The sequence below is a fragment of the Danio rerio genome, chromosome 20 (assembly GCF_049306965.1).
Source record: "Danio rerio strain Tuebingen ecotype United States chromosome 20, GRCz12tu, whole genome shotgun sequence".
NCBI classification, from domain to species: Eukaryota; Metazoa; Chordata; class Actinopteri; order Cypriniformes; family Danionidae; genus Danio; species Danio rerio.
Genome location: NC_133195.1, coordinates 1,823,485 through 1,847,009, shown reverse-complemented (window position 1 = coordinate 1,847,009; position 23,525 = coordinate 1,823,485). Strand labels below are relative to the sequence as shown.

At 40.7% G+C, this 23,525-nt stretch overlaps 2 protein-coding genes across 9 annotated transcripts in view; one reads left to right on the top strand and one right to left on the bottom strand.

The window, feature by feature from the left end:
- Positions 1 to 682, bottom strand: part of lama2 (laminin, alpha 2) — a 389,595-nt gene extending 388,913 nt beyond the window's left edge. For 6 of the 7 annotated variants that reach the window (XR_012395331.1, XM_073932092.1, XM_073932093.1 and 3 more), the window contains exon 1: positions 579 to 682. Coding sequence is in view for 6 of the 7 variants with exons in the window: in XM_073932092.1 (XP_073788193.1) it covers positions 579 to 645 (67 nt within the window). In the remaining variant the exon portion in view is untranslated. 7 annotated transcript variants of the gene reach the window in all.
- On the top strand, positions 567 to 22,891 carry si:dkey-126h10.1. Of its 2 annotated transcripts, XM_073934026.1 has the most exons (4): positions 579 to 840; positions 11,015 to 11,461; positions 20,996 to 21,712; positions 22,148 to 22,891. In XM_073934026.1, exons 2-4 carry the CDS (start codon positions 11,246 to 11,248, stop codon positions 22,577 to 22,579), a joined length of 1,365 nt encoding a protein of 454 aa, XP_073790127.1. In that variant the 5' UTR covers positions 579 to 840; positions 11,015 to 11,245; the 3' UTR covers positions 22,580 to 22,891. The 2 variants fall into 2 exon arrangements, with proteins under 2 accessions (XP_073790128.1, XP_073790127.1); XM_073934027.1 differs by lacking the exon at positions 11,015 to 11,461 and having other exon boundaries at positions 567 to 840.
- Positions 22,892 to 23,525: the final 634 nt, after the last annotated feature.

The following is a 23,525-nucleotide window of genomic DNA, read 5'->3' as shown; positions in this document are numbered from 1 at the left end:
CTACACACACATATATACAAACTTATACTCGCATACAGTACAGACCAACACAAACTCACACCTACACACTTACAGAGACACAAACTCAGACACACACACAACTTACAAACAAAGTGTGAAAAAGTACACTATTTAAAGAGTAACTAACAGAATCCCTGAAATGACAGGAAAATAAAACTCCTAATAATAAAATCATCATCGGTGTCTTCGAGTTGGGGGTCTGTGCAAAAATGACTAATAACAGCATAGACAGCGTTGACAGATGGAAAAAGACCAATTATTGGTTATTATGAAGTAAAGCTGATGATGAATATGCGAACACTGATTGAACAAAACAACAAAAATAAAATATATTTCCCACAAGTCACCACAGTGCTCGTTCTGTCAGCCCAACACAGACATGGCATCATGTGATTTCGCGGCCCATAAACAAAACCGTGCACTTTACTATGGAACAAAAGCTGAGGAGAGTTAACGCCACATGAACTCCGAGGGCGCGCGCTCGTTCCAGTCCAATGGCCGCGCGTGCGCTACGCCAGTAACTCACACACTCAAGAGACTCACACACACACACTCACCCCTCTGCGGAGCTCCACAACACCGCCACAGCAGCCCGAGCAGCGCCACTAAACTCCGCGTGTCCATGTCCGCGTCTGCTGCTCCTCATGCGCGCGCAATGACTGAAGTAAAGTCTCCAGAAACTCCAGGAGGGACTTTGGGAAGTTCGGGACGCGGGTCTGGATAGGAGGAGGAGCCGAGATCACACTCCTCCAGCAAAGAATCCCTGAGACCCGCGCAACACACACACACTGAACCCACATGATAAAATACTTTAGTAAGGTAAAGTGAATAGTACAGTGTTTTTGAACCATACCATAGTAAAGCACTTGAATTAACGTGTTGTCTTGATTCTGTTGCTGTGTTAACCAATGATGAACAAATACTGTAGTGCAGGGCTGCTCAACCCTATTCCTGGAGATCTACCTTCCTGCAAAGTTCAGCTCCAGTCCTGATCAAACACACCTGAACCAATTAATTAAGACCTGAACACCACGTGATAATTACAGGCAGGTGTGTTTGATATGGGTTGCAACTGAAATCTGCAGGAGAATAGATCTCCAGGAACAGGGTTGAGCACCCCTGCTCTAGGGTATATCAGCCTGTACTACAGAGGTGTCCAAACTCGATCCTGGAGGGCCAATGTCCTGCGTATTTTAGTTCCAACCACTATTAAACACACCTGAACTAGCTAATCAAGCTCTTTCTAGGTATACTAGAATTTTCCAAGGAGATGTGTTGAAGGAAGTTGCAGCTGAAGTACACCGGCCCTCCGGGAGCGGGTTTGGACACCCCTGCTATACTACAATACACCATTAGTAGAACAAAAAAAAAAAACATATCGGCTGCGTTTGAAACCGCATACTTCCATACTAAATAGTACGCTAAAATCAGTATGCGAGCCGAGTAGTATGTCGGAATTCATAGAATTCGAAAATCAGTATGCGAGAAGTATCCGGATGACTTACTACTTCCGGCGAGATTCTAGAGTGCGCATCCCATGCACGCTGCGCTATCCCATGATGCCCTGCGAGCGAATTCATGAATGGGAGTAAAGCGACGTAATTGACGCAGAAGGTCACGTGACCATGACAAAAAGTACGTCCAAATTCCATTCAGCTGCTGTGTCCCAAATGGCACACTATACACTATGCACTCATGCACTATATACTTATGCACTTACACACTCAACAGGATAGTATATGTATGCAGTGTTGTCCCAAATGGCACACTAATGTTTTTTTACTAAGCGGAAATTCAAATCGTTTCTCTGATGACGTTTGACGGTTGCCAAATCTGTGAAATAAACGACCGAATTATCAAATAATACCTGCTGTAAGTATTCCCGCATTTACCATTGGGAGGCGCTATAATCACTCTCGTAGGAGAATTTTGCTTTCACCATCCAAAATAAATAAAGTTATTCAACATGTGCGTCCGATAGCTCCGCCCCTTCCGCTACGTAAGCAAACCTGCTGTCGTTGAGTGCGTGAAGTGTCCATCATTCCACACTTCATTTTAGCGGCTGAATGAGTGCATCATCCGGGTAATTAAAGTGCACTTATTATTTTTAGAGTTTTCAATGTGAACGCACTACTTACACTATTTATACTACAAAATGGCGTAGAATAGTGCATAAGTATGCGATTTGGGACGCAGCTATACTTTTCATGTTCATACTGTATAGAATAAACTTTTCTAATGGCCGAGTAGTATGTTTAAATTCAAATGCAGTACCTACTGAGTAGTAGGCAGTTTCGGACGCAGCCATAGTATAGGCTACTGCATTATTTATTACATAAATAACATTATTCTATAGTGTTTTTTTAACCATACTAAGGTAAAATAGGGTGACATGGTGGCTCAGTGGTGTCGCCTCATAGCAAGAAGATCGCTGGTTTGAGTTTGCATGTTCTCCCCGTGTTAGAGTGGGTTTCCTCCGGGTGCTCCCCCACAGTCCAAACACATGCGCTATAGGGGAACTGAATTAACTAAATTGGCCATAGTGTATGAGTGTGTATGGGTGTTTCCCAGTGCTGGGTTGCAGCTGGAAGGGCAGACGCTTGGATGAGTTGGTGGTTTATTCCACTGTGGCGACCCCTGATGAATATAGAGACTAAGGCCCCGTTTACACTAGTGCGTTTTAGTTTTAAAACGGCGTTTTAGAATGAAAACGATCCGCGTCCACACTCGCGTTTTACCCAGCGTTTCTGAACTGCTCTCCGTCCACACCAAAACGCTGAAAACGCACATCACGTGACCACACACACACTTTGGCAATCGCTGGAGCCCATCTACCCAGATGAGAGCTCTGCTAGTCGGACTTCTCATCAAGCATCTCCCGCTGGATCTAATCTCACTATATTTATTAAACGTGATATTTCATTCATCTTGTTGTCTTTATCTAACAGCATATTCCCTGACTTTGGGCATTGGAATATTACTTGTTCTCAGGTAACGTGTTTTGACTGAGCGCAGATAAGTTAATGATTAATGTAAGCACGTACATGCTGTATATTGACTGATTGCTTGCCTTTAATTCCTATAATGTATAAACTTATTGTATGTTATACTTTTATAATGGCCATTGGCAATTATAAAACATTAACGGCATTGTAAAACATTAATGGCAATTATCGATTATTAAAACTGATATTCAGCAAAAGAGAGGGTGCGTTTCGTATTTTCACTGAAATTGAAAGGAAACAGTTATCGGCTCCGTTTTGTTATAAATATGCACACAGTGAAGATGACACTCATGCAGCACGACGCCTCAACATTTCTGCTGTCTGTTTAGTTGTTAATATTAAAATGAAAATAGGCAGTTCCTTATATCAAGTTTACATTTTATTGTTGAGAAAGTGAAACAACGTAGCCAAGGTGATGTGAATGAAGTTATAAAGTACACGATTCCCTGTGAAGATTGACGCGTGTCCTCGGTATGTTTTCCATATCAAACTGAGAAGAAGAGACTGCAGCCTTGATCAAACTTGCGATGTCTGAACTTACACGGAGAAGATTCAGGACTGAACTGTGTGTTAGGCTACTTAATATTGAGGAAAAGCCCCAATCAGAGAGGCGAATGTCTGCAGCCCCGCCTCCGTTTCCAGATGTCTCCGTCTTTCCCCATCCACACTGAGACGGAGCAGCAGCGTTTCAGAATGAAAACGGCCTCTCCAGCGTTTTCGAAACGCTCCGTTTTTGGCGCTCGAGAACTCCGGCGTAGTGTGGACGGATGGCGTAACCGTAGCAAAACTTATGCGTTTTCAAACTAAAACGCACTAGTGTAAACGGGGCCTAAGCCGAAAGAAACTAATTAGGTTGTGGTCACACTTGACTTTTCTCCCCATGGATTTCCATTCACATGCACGCGAATGCGTCAGACCGGAAACGCAGGGTCATGTGTTAAGTTTCGCAGTTCGCTGCGGTGCAAAGTTCAAGCTTGGTGAACTCTGACCTGCGAAATCGCATCACTTGACTGCATGAGACCTATCGAAGATCAAAACATGACCTCTCTGGACAGAAATTTAAAATATGGCGCAATCGCTTGCTTTTTAATGCCTTATAATCTTGTTTATTCCCGCCCCATTTCGCAGAGCTGTACGACAGAATTTCGCACACACAAATTCTAGTATGACCATAGCTTTATAGTAAAGTACTTGAATTGATCTTCTGTGGCGAGTTTATAGTTACTGTAGTAACTAATAATAAACAAATGACTACATGGTTTATTAAACTACCATTTTTACCATTGTAAAAACTATAGCCCACGGCCTTTTGGGCCCCCCAGAGTTACTATTAGGGGGCCCAATCAAACCGATAAGAATGTTGTCATTGAGCCCGTGCTGGCCAGCGGCGTTCCTGTTCTTAAGTATCAAAATAGATTTGTGGTGTTAGAAAAAATAATTTAGGTTTAGAATGACATTAGTAAATAAGAGGAAAATAAATTATATAACTGTTTAATTCATTATTATTTAATTCAATATACAGTTTCAATATATTTAACTCAATATAAAGTTGAAGACTGAATTATTGGCCCGTCTGTAAATTGTATTTAAAAAAAAATCTCAGACATGTTCTGTGCTGTGGCGCAGTAGGTAGTGCTGTCGCCCCCAAAGCAAGAAGGTCACTGGTTTGAGCCACGCCTGGGTCAGTTGGCGTTTCTGTGTGGAGTTTGCATGTTCTCCCTGCGTTCGCGTTGGTTGCCTCCATGTGCTCCGGTTTTACCCTAAGACATGCGGTACAGGTGAATTGGGTAGGCTAAATTGTCCGTAGTGTATGAGTGTGTGTGTGTGTGTGTGTGTGTGTGAATGTGTGTGTGGATGTTTTCCAGAGATGGGTTGCGACTGGAAGGGCATCCGCTGCGTAAAAACCACACAGGAAAAACTTGCTGGATAAGTTGGCGGTTCATTCCGCTGAGGCGACCTCGGATTAATAAAGGGACTAAGCCGACAACAAAATTAATGAATGAATGAAATTGTCCGTAGTCTATGAGTGTGTATAGATGTTTCCCAGAGATGGGTTGCAGCTGGAAGGGCAAAAAAACGTGCTGGATAAGTTGGCGGTTCATTCCGCTGAGGCAACCCCGGATTAATAAAGGGACAAAGCCGACAAGAAAATGCATGAATGAATGAATGAATGAATGATCCCAGTGTATATAGAATAAGGAAATATAATTTCATATTATATTTATCATCTGGGTATTTGTCATCTGGAGAAAGTCTTATTTATTTTAGTTTGGCTGAATCATCAATATTTATTTTAAAACAATTTAAAGGTCAACATTATTAGTCATCTTAAGCGAGATTTTTTCTGATTTTCTCCAGAACCACTGTTGTCCAAAGATTTGCTTAATTACCCCAATTGCCTATAACCTAATTAACCTAGTTAAGCTTTTAAATGTCACTTTAAGCTAAATACTAGTGTCTTTAATTATATCTAGTCAAATATTATGTACTGTCATCATGGCAAAGATAAACTAAATCAGTTATTAAAAATGAGTTATAAAACTATTGTTTAAAAATGTGTTGAAAAATCCATTACTCTGTTAATCTTCTCTCCGGTAAACATCACTTGGGAAATATTTGTAATCTAAAACAAATTTCAGAAATATATTAGTTGTTTTTGTGCTTGTTATAAATACTATTATTATGACTATTATGCCTATTGTTGATATTCAGGGACAGTGTTAGCAGTAACGTGTGTTTTTATGTGTGTTTGTCAGTATCGGCGAGGGTCTGAAATCCACTGGGTCTGAATGAGCTCTGCTGCAGGAGTTCAGGAGTTTCTGGTCTTCTCTGCACCCTCTAGTGTTGAACTCATCTCTATTCTCCACAGCACACCCTGTCCCTATATACTTTAAAGAGCACCTTTTATGATTCTTTTACAAGATGTAAAATAAGTCTTTGATGTCACTAGAGTGTGTGTGTGTGTGTGTGTTTGTGTGTGTGTGTGTGTGTGTGTATACCACATAAATAATGTTTTATAATGTATTATATATTATTGTTTCTCAAACTGATCCTTTTAGGCCTCGATCCTAATTTTGGTGACTGTCGCTTTAAATTCAAATGAGATTGTGCTATTTTTGAAAAGAGGGCGGAGCTACAAACGCCTGTGTGTCAGCATAGTGGCAGATTCAAAACGGCATCTGTATGAAAAAGCTCAAATGTGTGTTCCAGTGCAAGTGTGTGCTTCATACTTCTGCCAGTCAGGCTAACGGACGGCTGCTTCTCACTCAGGGCTGCTGTTTATGCTAATGAGGGAGAGATGGTCACTAGTGGGCGGGGCTTTCCCCCTCTGATGACAAAGGGAGAATGTCAATCAAAGTGTTTCTGCAGACTGTTTACATCAAGTCTGATTATAAAAAACAGAATTAATTCATGTTTACCATTAGATGCTGGTTATAATCACACACTGCTGACACACAACTCTATTTAAACCCCTTTAAAAAGTGATTTTTGCTAAATAAAGTCCTCTTTAATGATTATCATCCTATATCAAACCTTACATTTCTTGCAAAAATTGTAGAGCGTGTTGTGGCTTTGCAGATATACAGTCATCTCATAGTGAAGGATCTTTCAGTCTAGCTTCAGAAAATGGCTCCCTCTCTGTTTTTATTCTCCTTGCCGCTTTTACTGTGAAATACTACGTTCTACTAAATCATGTGGTTGCTGTTTTAGAGTTTCTGAGAATGTTTCAACCTGGTTTAATATCTTACCTCACTGATCGTCAACAGTTTGTATGAGATGAGCTCTGTGTGCATGGGTTTTCCTCAAGCCTCAATTTTAGGCCTTTTACTTTTTAGCATAAGGGATAGTTCACCCAAAAATTAAAATAAACTCGCCCTTCACTTTTTCCAAACAAGTTTGACTTTCTTCTGTTGAACGGTAAAGCAGAAATTTTGAGAAAAGTTGGAAACTGGTAACCATTGACTTCCATAGTTTTTGTTTTCCTATTTTTGAAGCCAATGGTTTTGGGATTTCAGTTTTTTTTCTGCTTTAGATGTTTAACAGAAGAAAGAAACTCATTTACTCAACCCAGACTCAATCTGATTATGTACCCCTGTATGCATTTCTGCAGAGCGCCAAATACAACGCAGGATGTACTTTTTTTTGCAGTTTTTGTTTTTGCGAATCCACCATAGGCTGCTGAGTACGCTTTTTGAGATCACAATCTTTTCTTGCAAGTGCTATTCACACCTGCTGTTCTCTCGTAAACAGGGCTGGAGCAAGCTGAACTGGCGCTCTAGGCAAAAGACGATCCTGCCACCCTCTACCTCGTTGTCGCGGACGAAAGTGCGGACCGATGGGGGGACGGGGTGTTGGGGGAGGTTATGTCTGGGGCGGGTGGGTTGTCGCGGGTGCCGCCCTCACTATTTTGCTAGGTCAACTTTATGGACGCGCCGGCCCTGCACGTAAATCCACCAGAGGTTGCTGTCCACTGACAGATCGACTTACCCACCCTCCTGCTTCCTTAAACCCAACGGATAGGCTGCGTTCGAAACCGCCTACTACTCAGTAGGTGCTGCATTTGAATTTAAACATACTACTCGGCCGTTAGAAAAGTACATTCTATACAGTATGAACGTGAAAAGGATGAATGGAATTCGGACGTACTACATCCGCCATTTTGTCTTGGTCATGTGACCTGCCTGCGTCGATTGCGTCGCTTTACTCCCATTCATGAATTCGCTCGCAGGGCATCATGGGATAGCGCAGCGTGCATGGGATGCGCACTCTAGAATCTCGCCGGAAGTAGTAAGTCATCCGGGTACTCCTCGCATACTGTTTTTCGAATTCTATGAATTCGGACATACTACTCGGCTCGCATACTGATTTTAGCGTACTATATAGCATGGAAGTATGCGGTTACGGACGCAGCCATAGTGTTTTAAAATGCACCGATTGACCAGCACTCACACCCTTCCCTAAACCCAACCAACAGTGTTTTCAAAAGCAATCCAGAAAAAGAAAAGCCCTTGTGGCCGCCTGATTTTTACCCCATTTTCAGATTTTTCAGACATTCTCACCTTGTTATTTACTTGTTTGTATATATTTTTTTGCTTCTGTTTTTGTTTTACCCGCTTTCTGGAACTGTTCTTTACCGGACTCGAACCCCATCGTTATAGTCAACTCCATTCTGCATCTCAAATCCTCCGACGTACGAAGCTAGCAACTGGACAAACTGGTAACAGCGGGAAACCTGTCCACACAGAGATAAGCGGTCAGCTGGTAAGCGTGAAAAGTACTGGTGTCATACTGCTTCATAGCGTTCGTTTAAAATGGTGTTTAAAAAATTAAAAACTGCTTTTATTCTAGCCGAAATAAAACAAATAAGACTTTCTCCAGAAGAAAAAATATTATCAGACATACTGTGAACATTTCCTTGCTCTGTTAAACATCATTTGGGAAATATTTTAAAAAGAAACACAAAACTCGAAGGGGGCTAATAATTTCATTTTATGGCTGAACTATCCCTTTAATAATATCCTGCTCATCTCCTCGGCCTGGTAAATCTGCTTCATTTATTTGAAGCACCGACGGCTCTGTTTTAGAGTTAAGAATTGCATTTTAAAAAAGGAAGAAGTTATATTGGATTTGAATCTGTCTTTTGACTCTCATGAGCGATGCGTTGTTAAGAACTCCTTTTTTTCATCTCAGAAATATTGCTAGACTTGTTCTTTGCCATCGCTCTCTCTTTGACTGAAAGGCTTATTAACCTGTCAGCTGACACGCCCATATTTGAGGGTACAGGCCTGCAAAGGGGATGTCAAAATGCAAATGAATATAATTCTGCACGCTCTTGAAAATGATCTTCATTCTGCTCCTGTTTTAAAGTTTCTTGTCTGCAAAGAAGTTTTAGTTTTATACGTTTTAGTTTCTAAAAGTTTTTCATAATCGAAAAAGTGCTGTAATAATGAGTAGCACAGTGGCACAGTAGTTAGCACTGTTGCCTCACAGCAAAAAGATCAGTGGTTTGAGTCCGGGCTGGGTCACTTGGCATTTCTGTGTGGAGTTTGCATGTTCTCCCAGTGTTGGTTTCCTCCGGGTGCTCCGGTTTTTCCCACAGTCAGCATTTAAAGGCTTAACTAGGTTAATTAGGGTAACTAGGTTAGGGATAATTAGGCAAGTTATTGTATAACGATGATTTGTTCTGTAGATTATCGAAAAAAAATGTAGCTTAAAAGGGCTTATAATTTTGACCTTAAAATGGTGTTTAAAAAATTAAAAACTGCTTTATTTTAGCCAAAATAAAACAAATAAGACTTTCTCAAGAAGATAAAATATTATCAGAAATACTGTGAACATTTCCTTGCTCTGTTAAACATCATTTGGGAAATATTTTAAAAAAGAAAAAAAATCAAAGGGGGCGAATAATTCTGACTTCAACTGTATGAATTGACATTTGGTTCACCTATGATGTGGAGTAAAAGCATGAGGTGTCAAAAAGATGTTATGAATTTAAAATTGATATTACAAAAAATAAAACCAAGGTTTTTGTGAGCTGCTATATCAACAGAAGCCACTAGGGGTGAAGCGGTGTGTGTTTGTCGGATAACACTTGAGAATTAATACCTGTACTCAATAACTGTACTGTGGTGTTAGTACCTGTACTATGGAGCAGGTTTTGGACGGCCGTTGCGTTCAGATACTATAGCAAAGTTGGCAATCCAGCGAAGTTACAGACTGTACCAAAAAGCTGAGGGTGGGGCTATCAGTGATTTAGGGTGGAGCTATCAGTCATTTAGGGAGGGGCTATCAGTCATTTAGGTAGGGGCTGTCAGTGATTTAGCGTGGAGCTGTCTGTGATTTAGGGATGGGTTTACATTTATTTAGGGAGGGGCTATCAGTCCTTCATGGTGTGACTGTCAGTCATTTAGGGAGGTACTGTCAGTCCTTTAGGCCGGGGCTATCAGTGATTTAGGGCAGGGCTATCAGTGATTTAGGGTGGAGCTATCAGTCCTTTAGGGCAGGGCTATCAGTGATTTAGGGCGGGGCTATCAGTGATTTAGGGCAGGGCTTTAAGTGATTTAGGGTGGGGCTATCAGTGATCTAGGGTGGGGCTATCAGTGATTTAGGGTGTAACTATCAGTCTTATAGGGCAGGGCTTTTTAGTAATTTAGGGCGGGGCTATCAGTGATTTAGGGCAGGGCTTTCAGTGATTTAGGGTGGAGCTATCAGTCCTTTAGGGCAGGGCTATCAGTGATTTAGGGCGGGGCTATCAGTGATTTAGGGCAAGGCTTTCAGTGATTTAGGGTGGGGCTATCAGTGATCTATGGGGCTATCAGTGATTTAGGGCAGGGCTTTCAGTGATTTAGGGTGGGGCTATCAGTGATTTAGGGCGGGGCTATCAGTGATTTAGGGCAGGGCTTTCAGTGATTTAGGGTGGGGCTATCAGTGATTTAGGGTGTAACTATCAGTCTTTTAGGGCAGGGCTATCACTGATTTAGGGTGGAGCTTTCAGTCTTATAGGGCAGGGCTTTTTAGTGATTTAGGGTGAGGTTATCAGTGATTTAGGGCAGGGCTTTCAGTGATTTAGGGTGGGGCTATCAGTGATTTAGGGTGGAATTATCCGTCCTTTAGGGCAGGGCTATCAGTGATTTAGGGCAGGGCTATCAGTGATTTAGGGCGGGGCTATCAGTGATTTAGGGTGGGGCTATCAGTGATTTAGGGTGGAGTTATCCGTCCTTTAGGACAGGGCTATCAGTGATTTAGGGCAGGACTTTCAGTGATTTAGGGCGGGGCTTTCAGTGATTTAGGGTGGGGCTATCAGTCTTAATGGACGAGGCTTTTAGGGCCTCGTTTCTGCATCAAAAATTTTTTTTTTCTCACAGCCCTAGGTTTTGTGAACTAGTTTGTTTTATTCTATAAAGTACCAGGGGAAACTTTATTTAAGGCTCTCCATGATAATAAAGTTATTATTATGCCATAATCATTCTCTAAACAAACATCCACAGGCATTGGAGTGATTATAATGTTACAGTTCAGCGGTCTGTCAGTCCTGCACTCTTCTGTGCTGCCGTTGGCCAATTTAAGTGGACAGGCATCCCACTCCTGCTCACCGGTGCGGCGGTCTGGATCTCTCAGACTGACGTGTGGCCCGTCTGAAACGCTATACTCATACTGGCCGTCAGCAGGGTTTAGCTGGACCCAGACTCTCTCTGTGTGTCCACACTCACTGCGGAGCAATGTCCCATCTGCAGCTGTCCTGGCTAAAGCGTCTGCACGCAGGTGCAGAGGAGAGCCAGGGTCTGGTGCTGAGGGACGAGCTGGGACAGACCTATGGAGACCACAGGAGCCAGTCTCAGACGTCCAGCCCAGAGGATCCAGACCAGCCTCAAAACACACACAGCGCCACAATCACTACCTGGGAGGCCGGCTGGAATGTCACCAACGCCATACAGGTGAGTTCATACACACCTGCTGATCTGACACAGCACACACTCTGGACAATGCTGGGATGTTACACACACTGTAAAAAAAAGTTGACTCAATCTTAAATTGTAAGGATTTTTTGAGTTGACTCAAGTTCCCTACAAATTTAAGTTGACACAACTTTTCTTATCTTTTATAAAGTTTTTTTTGGTTGGATCAAATATGGTCCAGCCCAACCGTTGGGTTAAAAAGTGTATTTAACAATTTATCCACATGTATGCATACTTGTCAACCCTCCTGTTTTTCCCGGGATTCTCCCGTATTTTACAGTTCTATCCCGCTATCATCCCGTATAGTGTATTTTATATACACATAACTAAGAATAATATCTAAAGATGTTGATCCTGGTGGGGGTTTTTTTTCAAACACAAGTCATTTTGTCCTAAATGAGCATAAAAAGTTGGGAAAGCAATCAAAAGCTTTTATTATAATGTTAGATGTGTGCATTTTTAAAGTGACACCTCTGTTATTTAATGTAATCAATCGAAAAAAATCTAAATAAATCATTCATTCATTGCTCTTGAATCAGAATGTGTCAGTTATACAGTAAAGAAGCGGCTAATGAGATTTGATAGCTTGATTCTATTTCATTAAAATAGCTATTAGTTTTAATAAGCTGAACTGTTTGCTAATATATTTGATGCTAATGTATACTATTTATTTTTTATTTCATAAATAATAATAAAACACTGATTATTTAACAGGTTATAAACAACGAAACAGCTCCAAATGAGCATATTTAGTAATTTATTTTTTATTTTATTTTTTGGGGGGGTCCCTTATTATGGTGGGTATATCTCTTATTTTCATATCTCAATGTTGACAGGTATGTGACCCTGGACCACCAAACCAGTCATGAGAATATATTTTGGGAGATGTATGCCTTATCTGAAAATGTATAAACAAGTTTACATTGATGTGTAGTCTGTTATGGCAGGACAATATTTAAATAAACTAAATCTAAATACTGAGAAAATCTATTTTAAAGTTATACATGTTACAAATGATCAATTATAAAATTAAAATAAAATATAAATTATAATTCCTGAAAGAAAATACTGATAATTTTAACAGAAATTTTGACTCATTGGTCACACTCTACAATGCATTTGGCATTTCTGTGTAGAGTTTGCATGTTCTCCCTGTGTTGGTGTGGGTTTCCTCCAGGCGTTCCGGTTTCCTTTTCCTTCGGCTTGGTCACTTTATTCATCAGTGGTCGCCACAGTTGAATGAACCGCCAACTTATCCAGCATATGTCAGAAAAAACAAAACAAAAAGCGCTCTGGGGTAAGTTCAAATGTATGGTCGGTGCTCTTTGGGTAAGGGATTCATCAAATCTGCAACAAGAATCAGTCCAAGGCACTCGAGTAAAGTGAAAAAATTAAAAAAAGCATATCCAGCATATGTTTTAAACACTGGATGCCCTTCCAGCTGCAAACCAGTACTGGGAAACACCCATACACATTGATTCACACTTATAAACTACAGTCAATTAAGTTCCTCTATAGCGCATGTGTTTGGACTGTGGGGGAAACCGGAGCACCCGGAGGAAACCCACACTAACACTTTCTTTTTTGTCTTTTTCTTAATGATTGAGGCTTTGCATTTTTTTTCTTAATTCTCTCTGTGCTTTTTCATTTTGCTGTATTTCATTTTAACGCTGCTGCTGCTGTTTCATTTTAAAAATCATTCTCAGTTTGGATGGAGGAAATATATAGAAGCGCAGTGAAGAGCTGATGTGCAGTCGCCCGCAGGGACTGAAAGGTGAATTATGCTGGCTGACAGTGTCACTTCTTTGCACATGTTGTTGCCCGTGTTGTTTAAGCACTCGATTCAGAAAAGGAATTATGGAAATCAAATGAAAATGCCAAAAAAGAGAAGCAGCAGAGCGCACTCACAGTATCCAGTCTTCTCTTTAAATGCAGAAACCACATCTGAATATATATATATATAAAACGCTGGCGTCTGTCAACCGGTCATTAGTGATGTGCTGGAAGAGTAAACAAACATCAGAAAACTCTTTACTGTGGGATGTAATAGAGCTACATTAATTGCACCAGACCAGGCAAATATTATGCTGCAGAAACATTTTATTCAGTATATGTACAGTTGAAGGCAGAATTTCAGATTAAAAGAGCAGATTTCTTCAGCGAATTTCTAATCATAATAGTTTTAATAACTCATCTCTAATAACTGATTTATTTTTATCTTTGCCATGATGACAGTAAATAATATTTGACTAGATATTCTTCAAGATGCTAGTATTCAGCTCATTTTGTCGAATAATACAATTTGGGGGTATTTTATTTTGCACGTTGATGCTCGTTTATTATTTTGGTTTGTTTTTTTTGCTTTTGATCGGCACTGTTGTCAAATCAGGAAACTGTCTTGTTATGAAAGGGATTCATACGTTTGTTTTGGTTGTGCTTTCTTCCCTCTTGAAAGTAAAATAAAATAATACTTGACTTCAAGTGTGTTATAAGATGTTGATTGAAAATTTCTTGTGTTTTGTGGTTTGTCAGTTTTGTTGAGAAATATAACCAGAGTTAAATTGAATCTTATTTGTTTGATAATTTATTCCCATTTTTTTTGTGTATAACAGATTGTTTTTTTTTTCTCTAATGTGTATGATAAATATATATATATATATATATATATATATATATATATATATATATATATATATATATATATATATATATATATATATATATATATATATATTATTATTTATTTATTTATTTTGGACAAATTTCAATCCTGTCTGGCGCCCGAACAGTTCGTTACTTTAATCTTGTGTGTTAATTGATTTGTGAAGTGCAGAAGTCATTAATATTATTATTTATTTATTTATTTTTTCCTACTGAATAAAACAGCTTAAACAAGCCTAGGCTGGTTGGCTGGTTTTAGCTAGTCGACCAGACTGGTTTTAGAGGAGTTTTGACCATTTCCAAGCTGGTTTCCAGCCATTTCTGGCCTGTTCTTATCTGGTCAGGCTGGGAGATGACCAGCTAAGACCAGCTTGACCAGCCTAGGCTGGTTTAAGCTGGATTTTTCAGCAGGGTTCCGAGGTGAAATAGAGCATATCAACATACGGGTGGGAATAAGACTAATTTAGAGAATGTCACATGGCCGAGTGGATATATCGCAGAGGTTCAACCCAAAGAGACTCGGGTTTGGATCCCACCTCGGCAAAGATTTTTCTTCATTGTTTAAACATATTAATGAATTATTTTGAATTGTTCACTGCCACTGTTACAGTGGTAGTTAAAGGTTTAACTTGGTTAATTGGGTTAAAATTAGGGTGATCAGGCAGAAATAAAGGCAAACGAGCTGTCACTGGGGTGGTACCTTTTTTTAACAGGTAAAAATTTGTACCTAAAAGATCCATATTAATACCTCAAGGGTACATATTCTTACCTAAAAAGTACAAAAGTGTTCCTCTAAAAATGTGTTACTAATATATACTTTTGAGGTAGCAATATGGACCCTTCAAGTACAAATGTGTACCTTTTGAAAAGGTACCACCCCAGTGACAGCTCACGTACCTTTATTTCTGGGAAAATGAAGCTTAAGGGAGCTAATAATTTTGACCTTAAAATGCCTTTTAAAAAATTTAAAACTGCTTTTATTCTAGCCAAAATAAAACAAAAAAGACTTTCTCCAGACGAAAAAATATTATCGAAAATACTGTAAAAAAAAAGTTCTTGCTCTGTTAAATGTAATTTGGCAAATATTTGAAAAAGAAAGAAATATTTGAATAATTTTGCCCTCAGCTAATCAAATAAATTAAATAATTATAATTAATTTCTTTCAAATATCTTCTAAGTTAAGTGTAACAGACCAAGGACATTTTTTTCAAAGTATTTATTATAATATTTCTCTTCTGAATACAGAGCTATTTGTTTTAGTTAAGCTGGAATTAATAATAAAAAATATAAAAATTTCGATATTACATCAGAACTATAAATTCATCAGGAGAGCTTACAAGTATATTATAATATTAATGACTTTTTTTTTTTTTTACAAAACTAATTTTAACACAAAATACCCTTTTTTTGTAGATTTGAATCTTTTTTTAGAGATTTGTTGTAGTTGTGAGTTTTTTTTCTGTAAAAATAAGTTTTACGTAAATTCTTATTTACTGCAAATGTAAAAACTGTACTTTAAAAGTAAATTACTGTAAATGGACAAAGCAGTTTTATAAAAAAAAATAACCTTACATTTTTATTGATTAACTTAAAAGGTTTTCAGTGTAAATTTGTAAGTTTTCCAGAGTTTAAATGTAAATTATCAACAGTAATAAACTGTAATTTAAAACATTACTTAAAAAGTGCCTTTTATTATGCTTTTAAACTAAAATATTAAGCAAAGATCATCTACCACCACAGATTTCGCAGAGCGCGAGTGTTTTGTGTGTTTGAATATGCCTTATTTACTTTATAGCTGCATAAATCCTTGTTTATGTGAATGACACCCCATTACCTCATCTGTTCGTTCCCATTTGAGCTAATATTTAGAGCTGTTAATGATCACACAGCTCGTTATTGCTGCTCCAGCTTGTTTAATTCATCCTTCTGCTTTACTTTCCAGCGTAATGTGCATCTCTCTTTCCCTCTTCAGCCATCTGGCTCACTCACACCTGTCTGTCTGCTGGCTACATAGGGAGCATCATCTTCTTCGGTGCTCTAAAATACAGCTTTGGAGCTTCCACAAAGAAGCTTTCTGTAAAGAGCTTTTTAAAAGTGCATTTTGTAATAAATGTTTTGCACTATAAAGAGCTGTACTTTGAATGAAAAGTTTGCATAGATGTTAAACCTTCATTCGTAAAACCCACAAATACGTACAACAAAAGTAACGTATTCTAACTTTAAATAACTTATTTTACATTCACAAATGTGTGACGGCGCCCTCTAGTGGATTTGTCATCTGAAACGTACAACAAAACCTATCCTAAGTAACTTATATTAGATTCACAAAATGTAGACAGCAGCCTCTAGTGAATTTGTCAAATGAAATGTACAGTAAAATGCACCCTAAGTAGCATATTTCAGATTTGCCAAAGTAAACATTGGATTTTTCATCTGAAATGTGCAAAAAAAACATATCGTAAGTGAGATATTTCAGATAAAACGTACCCTAAATAACTTATTCTAGGTTAGCAAAATGTAGACAGTGCCCCCTAACAGATTTGTCATCTGAATCCTACAATAACATGTTCCTCAAGTAACATATTTCAGATCCACAAAATAGTAAACAGCACCCTCTAGTGCAGGTATGGTCAAACTTGATCCTCGAGGGCCGGTGTCCCTGCAGAGTTTTGTTCCAACACTAGTCAAACACACCTGAACATGCTAATCAGTGTCTTCAAGATCACTAGAAATCTATAAGCAGGTGTGTTTGATTAGAGTTGGAGCTAAACTGTCCAGGACACCGGCCCTCCAGGACCGAGTTTGCCCACCCCTGCTCTAGTGGAATTCACAAAATCTAGATAGCATCCTATAGTGGATTTGTCATCTGAACTGTACAACAAAACATATCCTAAGTAACGTATTTCAGATAGAACACACTCTAATTGACATTTTTAACATTTCGCAAATGTGTGGCAGCGCCCTCTGGTGGATCGGTCATCTGAAACGTTTAACAAAACATTTCCTAAGTAATACATCTTTGATAAAACGTACTCTAATTTACTTATTTAAGATTTGCAAATGTGTGACAGCGCCTTCTAGTGGATTTGTCATCTGAAACCTACAACAAAACATTTCCTAAGTAACATATTTCAGACAAAACGCACTGTAATTGGCATATTTACCATTTCGCAAATGTGTGACAGTGCCCTCTAGTGGATTGGTCATCTAAAACATACAACAAAACATTTCCTAAGTAACACATTTTAGATAAAACGCAGAGTAATTGACATATTTTAGATTCGCAAATGTGTGACAGCGCCCTCTAGTAGACTTTCATCTGAAATGTACATAAAAACATTTCCTTAGTTACGTATTTTAGATAAAACATACTCTAATTGACATATTTAAGATTCGCCAATGTGTGACAGCGCCCTCTAGTGGATTTGTCATTTGAAATGTTCAACAAAACATATCCTAAGTAACATATTTTAGATAAAACATACCCTAAATAACATATTTTATAGTCACAAAAGGGTGACAGCACCCTCTAGTAGACTTTCATCTGAAATGTACAACAAAACATTTTCTTAGTCACGTATTTTAGATAAAACGTACTCTAATTGACATATTTAAGATTCGCAAAAGTGACAGCGCCCTCTAGTGGATTTGTTATCTGAAGCGTACAACAAAACATATCCTTAGTAATGTATTTTGACATAAAACATACTCTAAATAACACATTTAAGATTCACAAATGTGTGACAGCGCCCTCTAGTGGATTTGTCATCTGAAACGTACAACCAAATATATTCTAAATAAAGCATTTTAGATAACCCGCATCCTAAATAAAATATTTTCGATTTGCAAATGTAACAGCACCCTCTAGTGGATTTGTCATTTAAAACAGAACAAAACGCATCCTACGTTTTTTTTTTTTTTTTTTGATAAAACTTACCCTAAGTAACATATAAGATTCGCAAATGTGTGACAGCGCCCTCTAGTGGATTTGTCATCTGAAACATACAACAAAGCATATGCTTAGTAACGTATTTCATATCCTAAGTAACGCACGGCTCTCAGTGCTCTTTCAGTCATTTAGGGCGTAGCACTTAGTCCTTTTGGGCGGGGCTATCAGTGCATGTTTTGTTTCTGCCCTGCCTTCTCAGGAGGCATCCGTTCGAACAAATATGATAATACTTTGTCTATAAAAATTCGCTCATCATGCTGGTCATCATCTGAAAATAATATGATGTTTCCGGTAAACAGTAATCTTCCACTGCAACCTGGCATTCGAATCTTCTTCCATTTTTTCTCGCAACACCCATCTTCCCAATCAGTTCCCAAAGCATGAAATCATTAGAAAACAATCAGTTCATGAATAAGATGTTCTTCACGATGGAGGAAAAAAGACAATCTGAACTTCTTTGATGCACCTGGTGAGTCGGCTCTGGATAGGCAGCTCACGAACGTCTCCACACCTCTCCTTTGTGTCTCTGTGTATGAACAATCAGCTGTCGTCTGTTTACGCGAGATACAGTCATTAGGGCCGCGAGAGGAAATGAATGCAGCGCTGTATCTTTATTCATTGTGTCTAACACAAAGCAATTTACCAACAATTACAGTCAAGATAAAATATCTGTCACTTAGCGCCTCTTTAGAGATGACTGTGACTTCATTAGCGGAGGGGTGTGTGAGAGGGTGTGATTTCATTACTCCCATCTGCCGCGCGCCTGCGACTGTGTGTATTTCACACAGCTGTGTGTATATGTGTGCGTATGTGTGTGTGAGACATCTAGTCGTTTTATATGGATGTGAACCCTGTATGGCTCAGAGGCTGCTCTTTCATCACGTAATGGAGTTCTCATGGTTCATTCAGCTTTCTAACATCCAGAGTTTGTTTATTATAAAATGCGACCCTGGAGCACGAAACCAGTCTTGAGTTGCATGAGCATATAGCCAACAATAAGGGTAAATTTTTTTGGTATTTAATTTTTTTTACCCTATCTGATTCAAGATTTTACAATAGTGAAAATGAATGCCTAGGTCCAATGCCAGGGACTTGAACCTGCCACCTTCCAAGCCCACATTCAACTCTTTAACCATTAGCCCACGGTCGCCACTATTGTACTTCAGCTAAAAACCCAGCCTCATTCTGAAAACGTAGTCCAATGGATTTTTCTGAAGACCGTAAAATACGTCACGGTGTGGTACATTTTTTTTAATCCACTAGAGGCCACTGTGTACGCTTTTTCGTATCTCAAATGTCTCTCGCGAGTGCCGTTCGCGCCTGTGCTGTTCTTGCGTAAACCAACCAGAGGCCGCTGTTGACTGACCGTCTGTCTGACTGAATGATTGACTGGGCGACCGGCCAATCAGCTGACCCACCCTCCTCCTTCCCTAAACTCAACCAATTTTACTGATTGACCCCCCCACCCGCTTACTTCCCTAAACCCAATCCACGATTTACAAAAGCCGTCCAAAAAAAGAAAATCCCTTGTATGATTTTTACCATGTTTTCAGATTTTACCACATTCTCACCCCATTATTCTCTTGTTTATTTCTGGATTCTGTTTTTGTCTTGCCTGATTTCTGGAACCGCTCTTCCACGGTTGTCATCGTCGTGGTCAACTCCTCTCTGTGTCTCAAGTCCGCCGTAGTACATGACAAGCTAACTGGACAAACTGGTTGCAGCGGGAAAGCCCTCCACATGGAGGTAAGCAGTCAGCCGGTAAGCATGAAAATGAACGGCATCAAACCGCCCCATAGCGTTCACTTAAAAAAATGAAATGCAGCCATACGTACGTCCAGCTACATAATTTGCGATCTCCAAAAACGTCTGTGGGACTATGTTTTCAGAATGAGCCTGGGTTGAAACACAGGAGCACTAAAAAGAAACACGAAAATTTTAGTATCTCAGACTTCGATTGACATTCATATCCGAGCAGGGCCGGCGCATCCATAGAGGCGACCTAGGCGGCCGCCTAGGGCGGCAGTATAGAGAGGGCGGCGTCCGCAACACCCCCCTTACCACCCGCGTCCTCAGTTATGTCCACGACACCTCCCTCACCATCCACGTTCTCAGATATATTCGCGCATAGGCAACAGAATAGAGAGGGCAGCACAGCGACACCTCCATCAGCACCCGCATGTCCTCAGTTATATCCGTGCATAGGGCGACAGAATAGAGGTCTGCGACACCCGCTCGCCCTCAGTTATTTCCGCACATAGGGCGGCAGAATAGAGAGAGCAGCGTCGGCGACATCTCCCTCCCTACCTCAGCACCCGCGCGTCCTCAGTTATATCAGCACATAGGGCGGCAGAATAGAGGTCCGCGACACCTCACTTCATTTTCATAACCGGTCTCTTTCGTTTTCACATATTGGGGTTGAGGGCAGCGTGATCGTCCTCTGCCTAGAGCGGCAGTTCAGCTTGCTCCGGCCCTGTATCCGAGGGGTCTTTTGAAATTTCAAGAAGAGGTGTGGGATTATCAGTGTTTGAGAAGCAGCAAACTTCAGCAAGTCATTCTCATTAGCTGGATTTGAAGTCACGTCTGAATCAGCCGTTTTCCTGAAGTAACTTCTGGGGCCTGATCGGGCCGTGTCTGAACTTTTGTGATGACTCCATGTTGCGATTTTCCTTGTGTAATTTTGACTTGTCTTTCTCTTTTCACAAAACTGCACAGGTTGTGTGATGTTTGATTTGGGGGGCGTACTTAGGGAAGGGTTTTCATGCTGCACTTTGACCTTGACCTTGACCTTACAGTTCAATTGCACACATTGTCCTGGCTCACATTGGTCAGACTGTGTAAAAGCAGCTATTGTTGCCTTCTTACTTTGAGTACTTGACTAAGCACTGCTTTTGTCTCCTCAGGGTCTCTTTGTGCTGGGTCTACCCTATGCCCTGCTGCAGAGCGGGTACCTGGGTCTGCTGTTGCTGGTGCTAGCCGCCCTCATCTGCAGCTACACTGGTAAGATCCTGGTGTCCTGCTTGTATGAAGAGGATGAGAGCGGCTGCCCGGTCCGCGTAAGACACACCTACGAGGACATCGCTAATGCTTGCTGCAGACACATCTGCCCGTGCATCGGGGGAAAGGTTGTGAATGTGGCGCAGCTGGTTGAGCTAGTCATGACCTGCATCCTCTACTTGGTTGTGAGCGGTAATCTGATGTGCCACAGCCTGTTTTTCCTGCCTCTGAGCCCGACGACCGGCTCCGCCATCAGCTTTCTGATCCTACTGCCGTGCATGCTGATCCGAGACCTGAGGGTGGTGTCCCGCCTCAGCCTCTTCTGCTCGCTGGCTCAGTTCCTCATCACCTTCATTGTGATTGGCTACTGTGTGCGCCAGTCTCCGCAGTGGGCCAGCAGAAGTCTGCGTGCAGATGTGGTGGACTTTGATGGCTTCCAGGTGGCGGTGGGCGTGATTATCTTCAGCTACACCTCACAGATCTACCTGCCCACGTTGGAAGAGAGCATGATGGACCGGCTGGACTTCAACACCATGATGGACTGGACTCACGCTCTGGCCTGTGTCCTGAAGACGGCCTTCTCTGTGCTGGCCTTCCTAACGTGGGGAGAGGAAACTAAAGAGGTGCGCTGATCTCACATGACTGTAGACATCGCTAAAGTCCTGATATACTTCAAATTAAATTGAAGAATTAACTGAAACATTATAATGTATTATTTTGAAATCTGGCCAATCATTTCAAGTTTAAGTTTTGTGTTTTGTTTTTGTTTTTTGACACCTTTGAGCTACATTTGGCCTAACCCTAACCCTAATAATAATAACCCTTGCCTTTAAGTCAGGGGTGTCCAAAGTCGGTCCTGGAGGGCCGGTGTCCTGCAGATTTTACCTCCAACTTGCCTGAACACACCTTCAAGGATGTTTCTAGAAAGCCTATAAGAGCTTGATTAGCTAGCCTAGGTGTTTCTGGTTGTGGTTGGAACTAAACTTTGCAGGACACCGGCCCTCCAGGACCGAGTTTGGACATGCCTGCTTTAAGTGGACTTTTATTATTACTTTCAGGTGATAACAGATAACCTGCCCTCTGCTCTGCGTACCGTGGTGAATCTGTGTCTGCTGGCGAAGGCTCTGCTCTCGTACCCGCTGCCATTCTATGCTGCGGCAGAAATACTGCAGACAGGCCTCCTGAAACTGGACTCCGGGTCTGAGCGGTGGACGCTGCTGCTGCTGCGTGGTTCTCTGCTGCTGCTCACCCTCCTCATGGCACTGTTCGTGCCCCGCTTTTCCCTCCTCATGGGCCTGACGGGCAGTGTGACAGGGGCGGCCATGACTCTGCTGCTGCCTGCTCTCTTCCACCTGCAGCTGAAGTGGACGCAGCTGGACCTGAGCCGGAGGATGCTGGACCTGCTGATCTTACTGCTGGGCGGATTCTGCAGCGTCTCCGGGGTCATCTGCTCCATCAGAGGGATGATAACCGCCTTTGAGGACAAGTAGATAACACGTCGTCCTGTCTGCCTCAAGGTTATTTTAGTAAACAACAACTCAGGCTTGTCCATATGAACACAGGTGTTTTCAAAGCAGCAGTTTTGCTGTTTGCCGACGGATCCACAATGCAGTTCGCCAACGGCGAAGTGAATGGGAAGCGTTAACGCTTGACGCCCTGTGTGAATGAGGCATTAATGTAATGTAAGAGTTGATGTAAGTCTATGTAATGTGCAAAAACACTAAACCTCACTCTGGTCAACATTGGATGTGTACTTGTGAAAATAAAACTAAATATATATAAAAACTGGAGAGAAACACAGCAAAAATGCTTTTCTTATTTCAATTTTTTGTCTTGGTTTTAGTACAAATATTCAAATCAAGAAGCATTTTCTAGATTAGCAAAAAAGTTTTTGTTTAAAGAAATAATATGCTAAAATAGTGTTTTATGTTAAAACTAGCAAAATAATTTGCCAACGTGGGTTCATTCATTCATTCATTCATTCATTCATTTTCTTTTCTGCTTAGTCCCTTTATTAATCCGGGGTCGCCACAGCAGAATGAACTGCCAACTTATCCAGCACGTTTTTATGCAGCGGATGCCCTTCCAGCCGAAATCCATCTCTGGGAAACATCCACACACACCTTCACACACACACTACGGTCAATTTGACCTTCCCAATTCACCTGTACCGCATGTGTTTGGACTGTGGTGGAAACCGGAACACCCGGAGGAAACCCACACAGAAACGCCAACTGACCCAGGCGAGGCTCGAACCAGCGACCTTCTTGCTGTGAAGTGACAGCACTACCTACTTTGCCACTGCGTCGATGCCAACTTAGGTAAGAGAAATAATTTAGTTTTTCCTTTTGACATAATTATATTTTGACCACAGATTATTTTGGTTCTTTCAAGTAAAATCTCACTTAGTTTTGACTTTTGATTTTTTAAAAACAA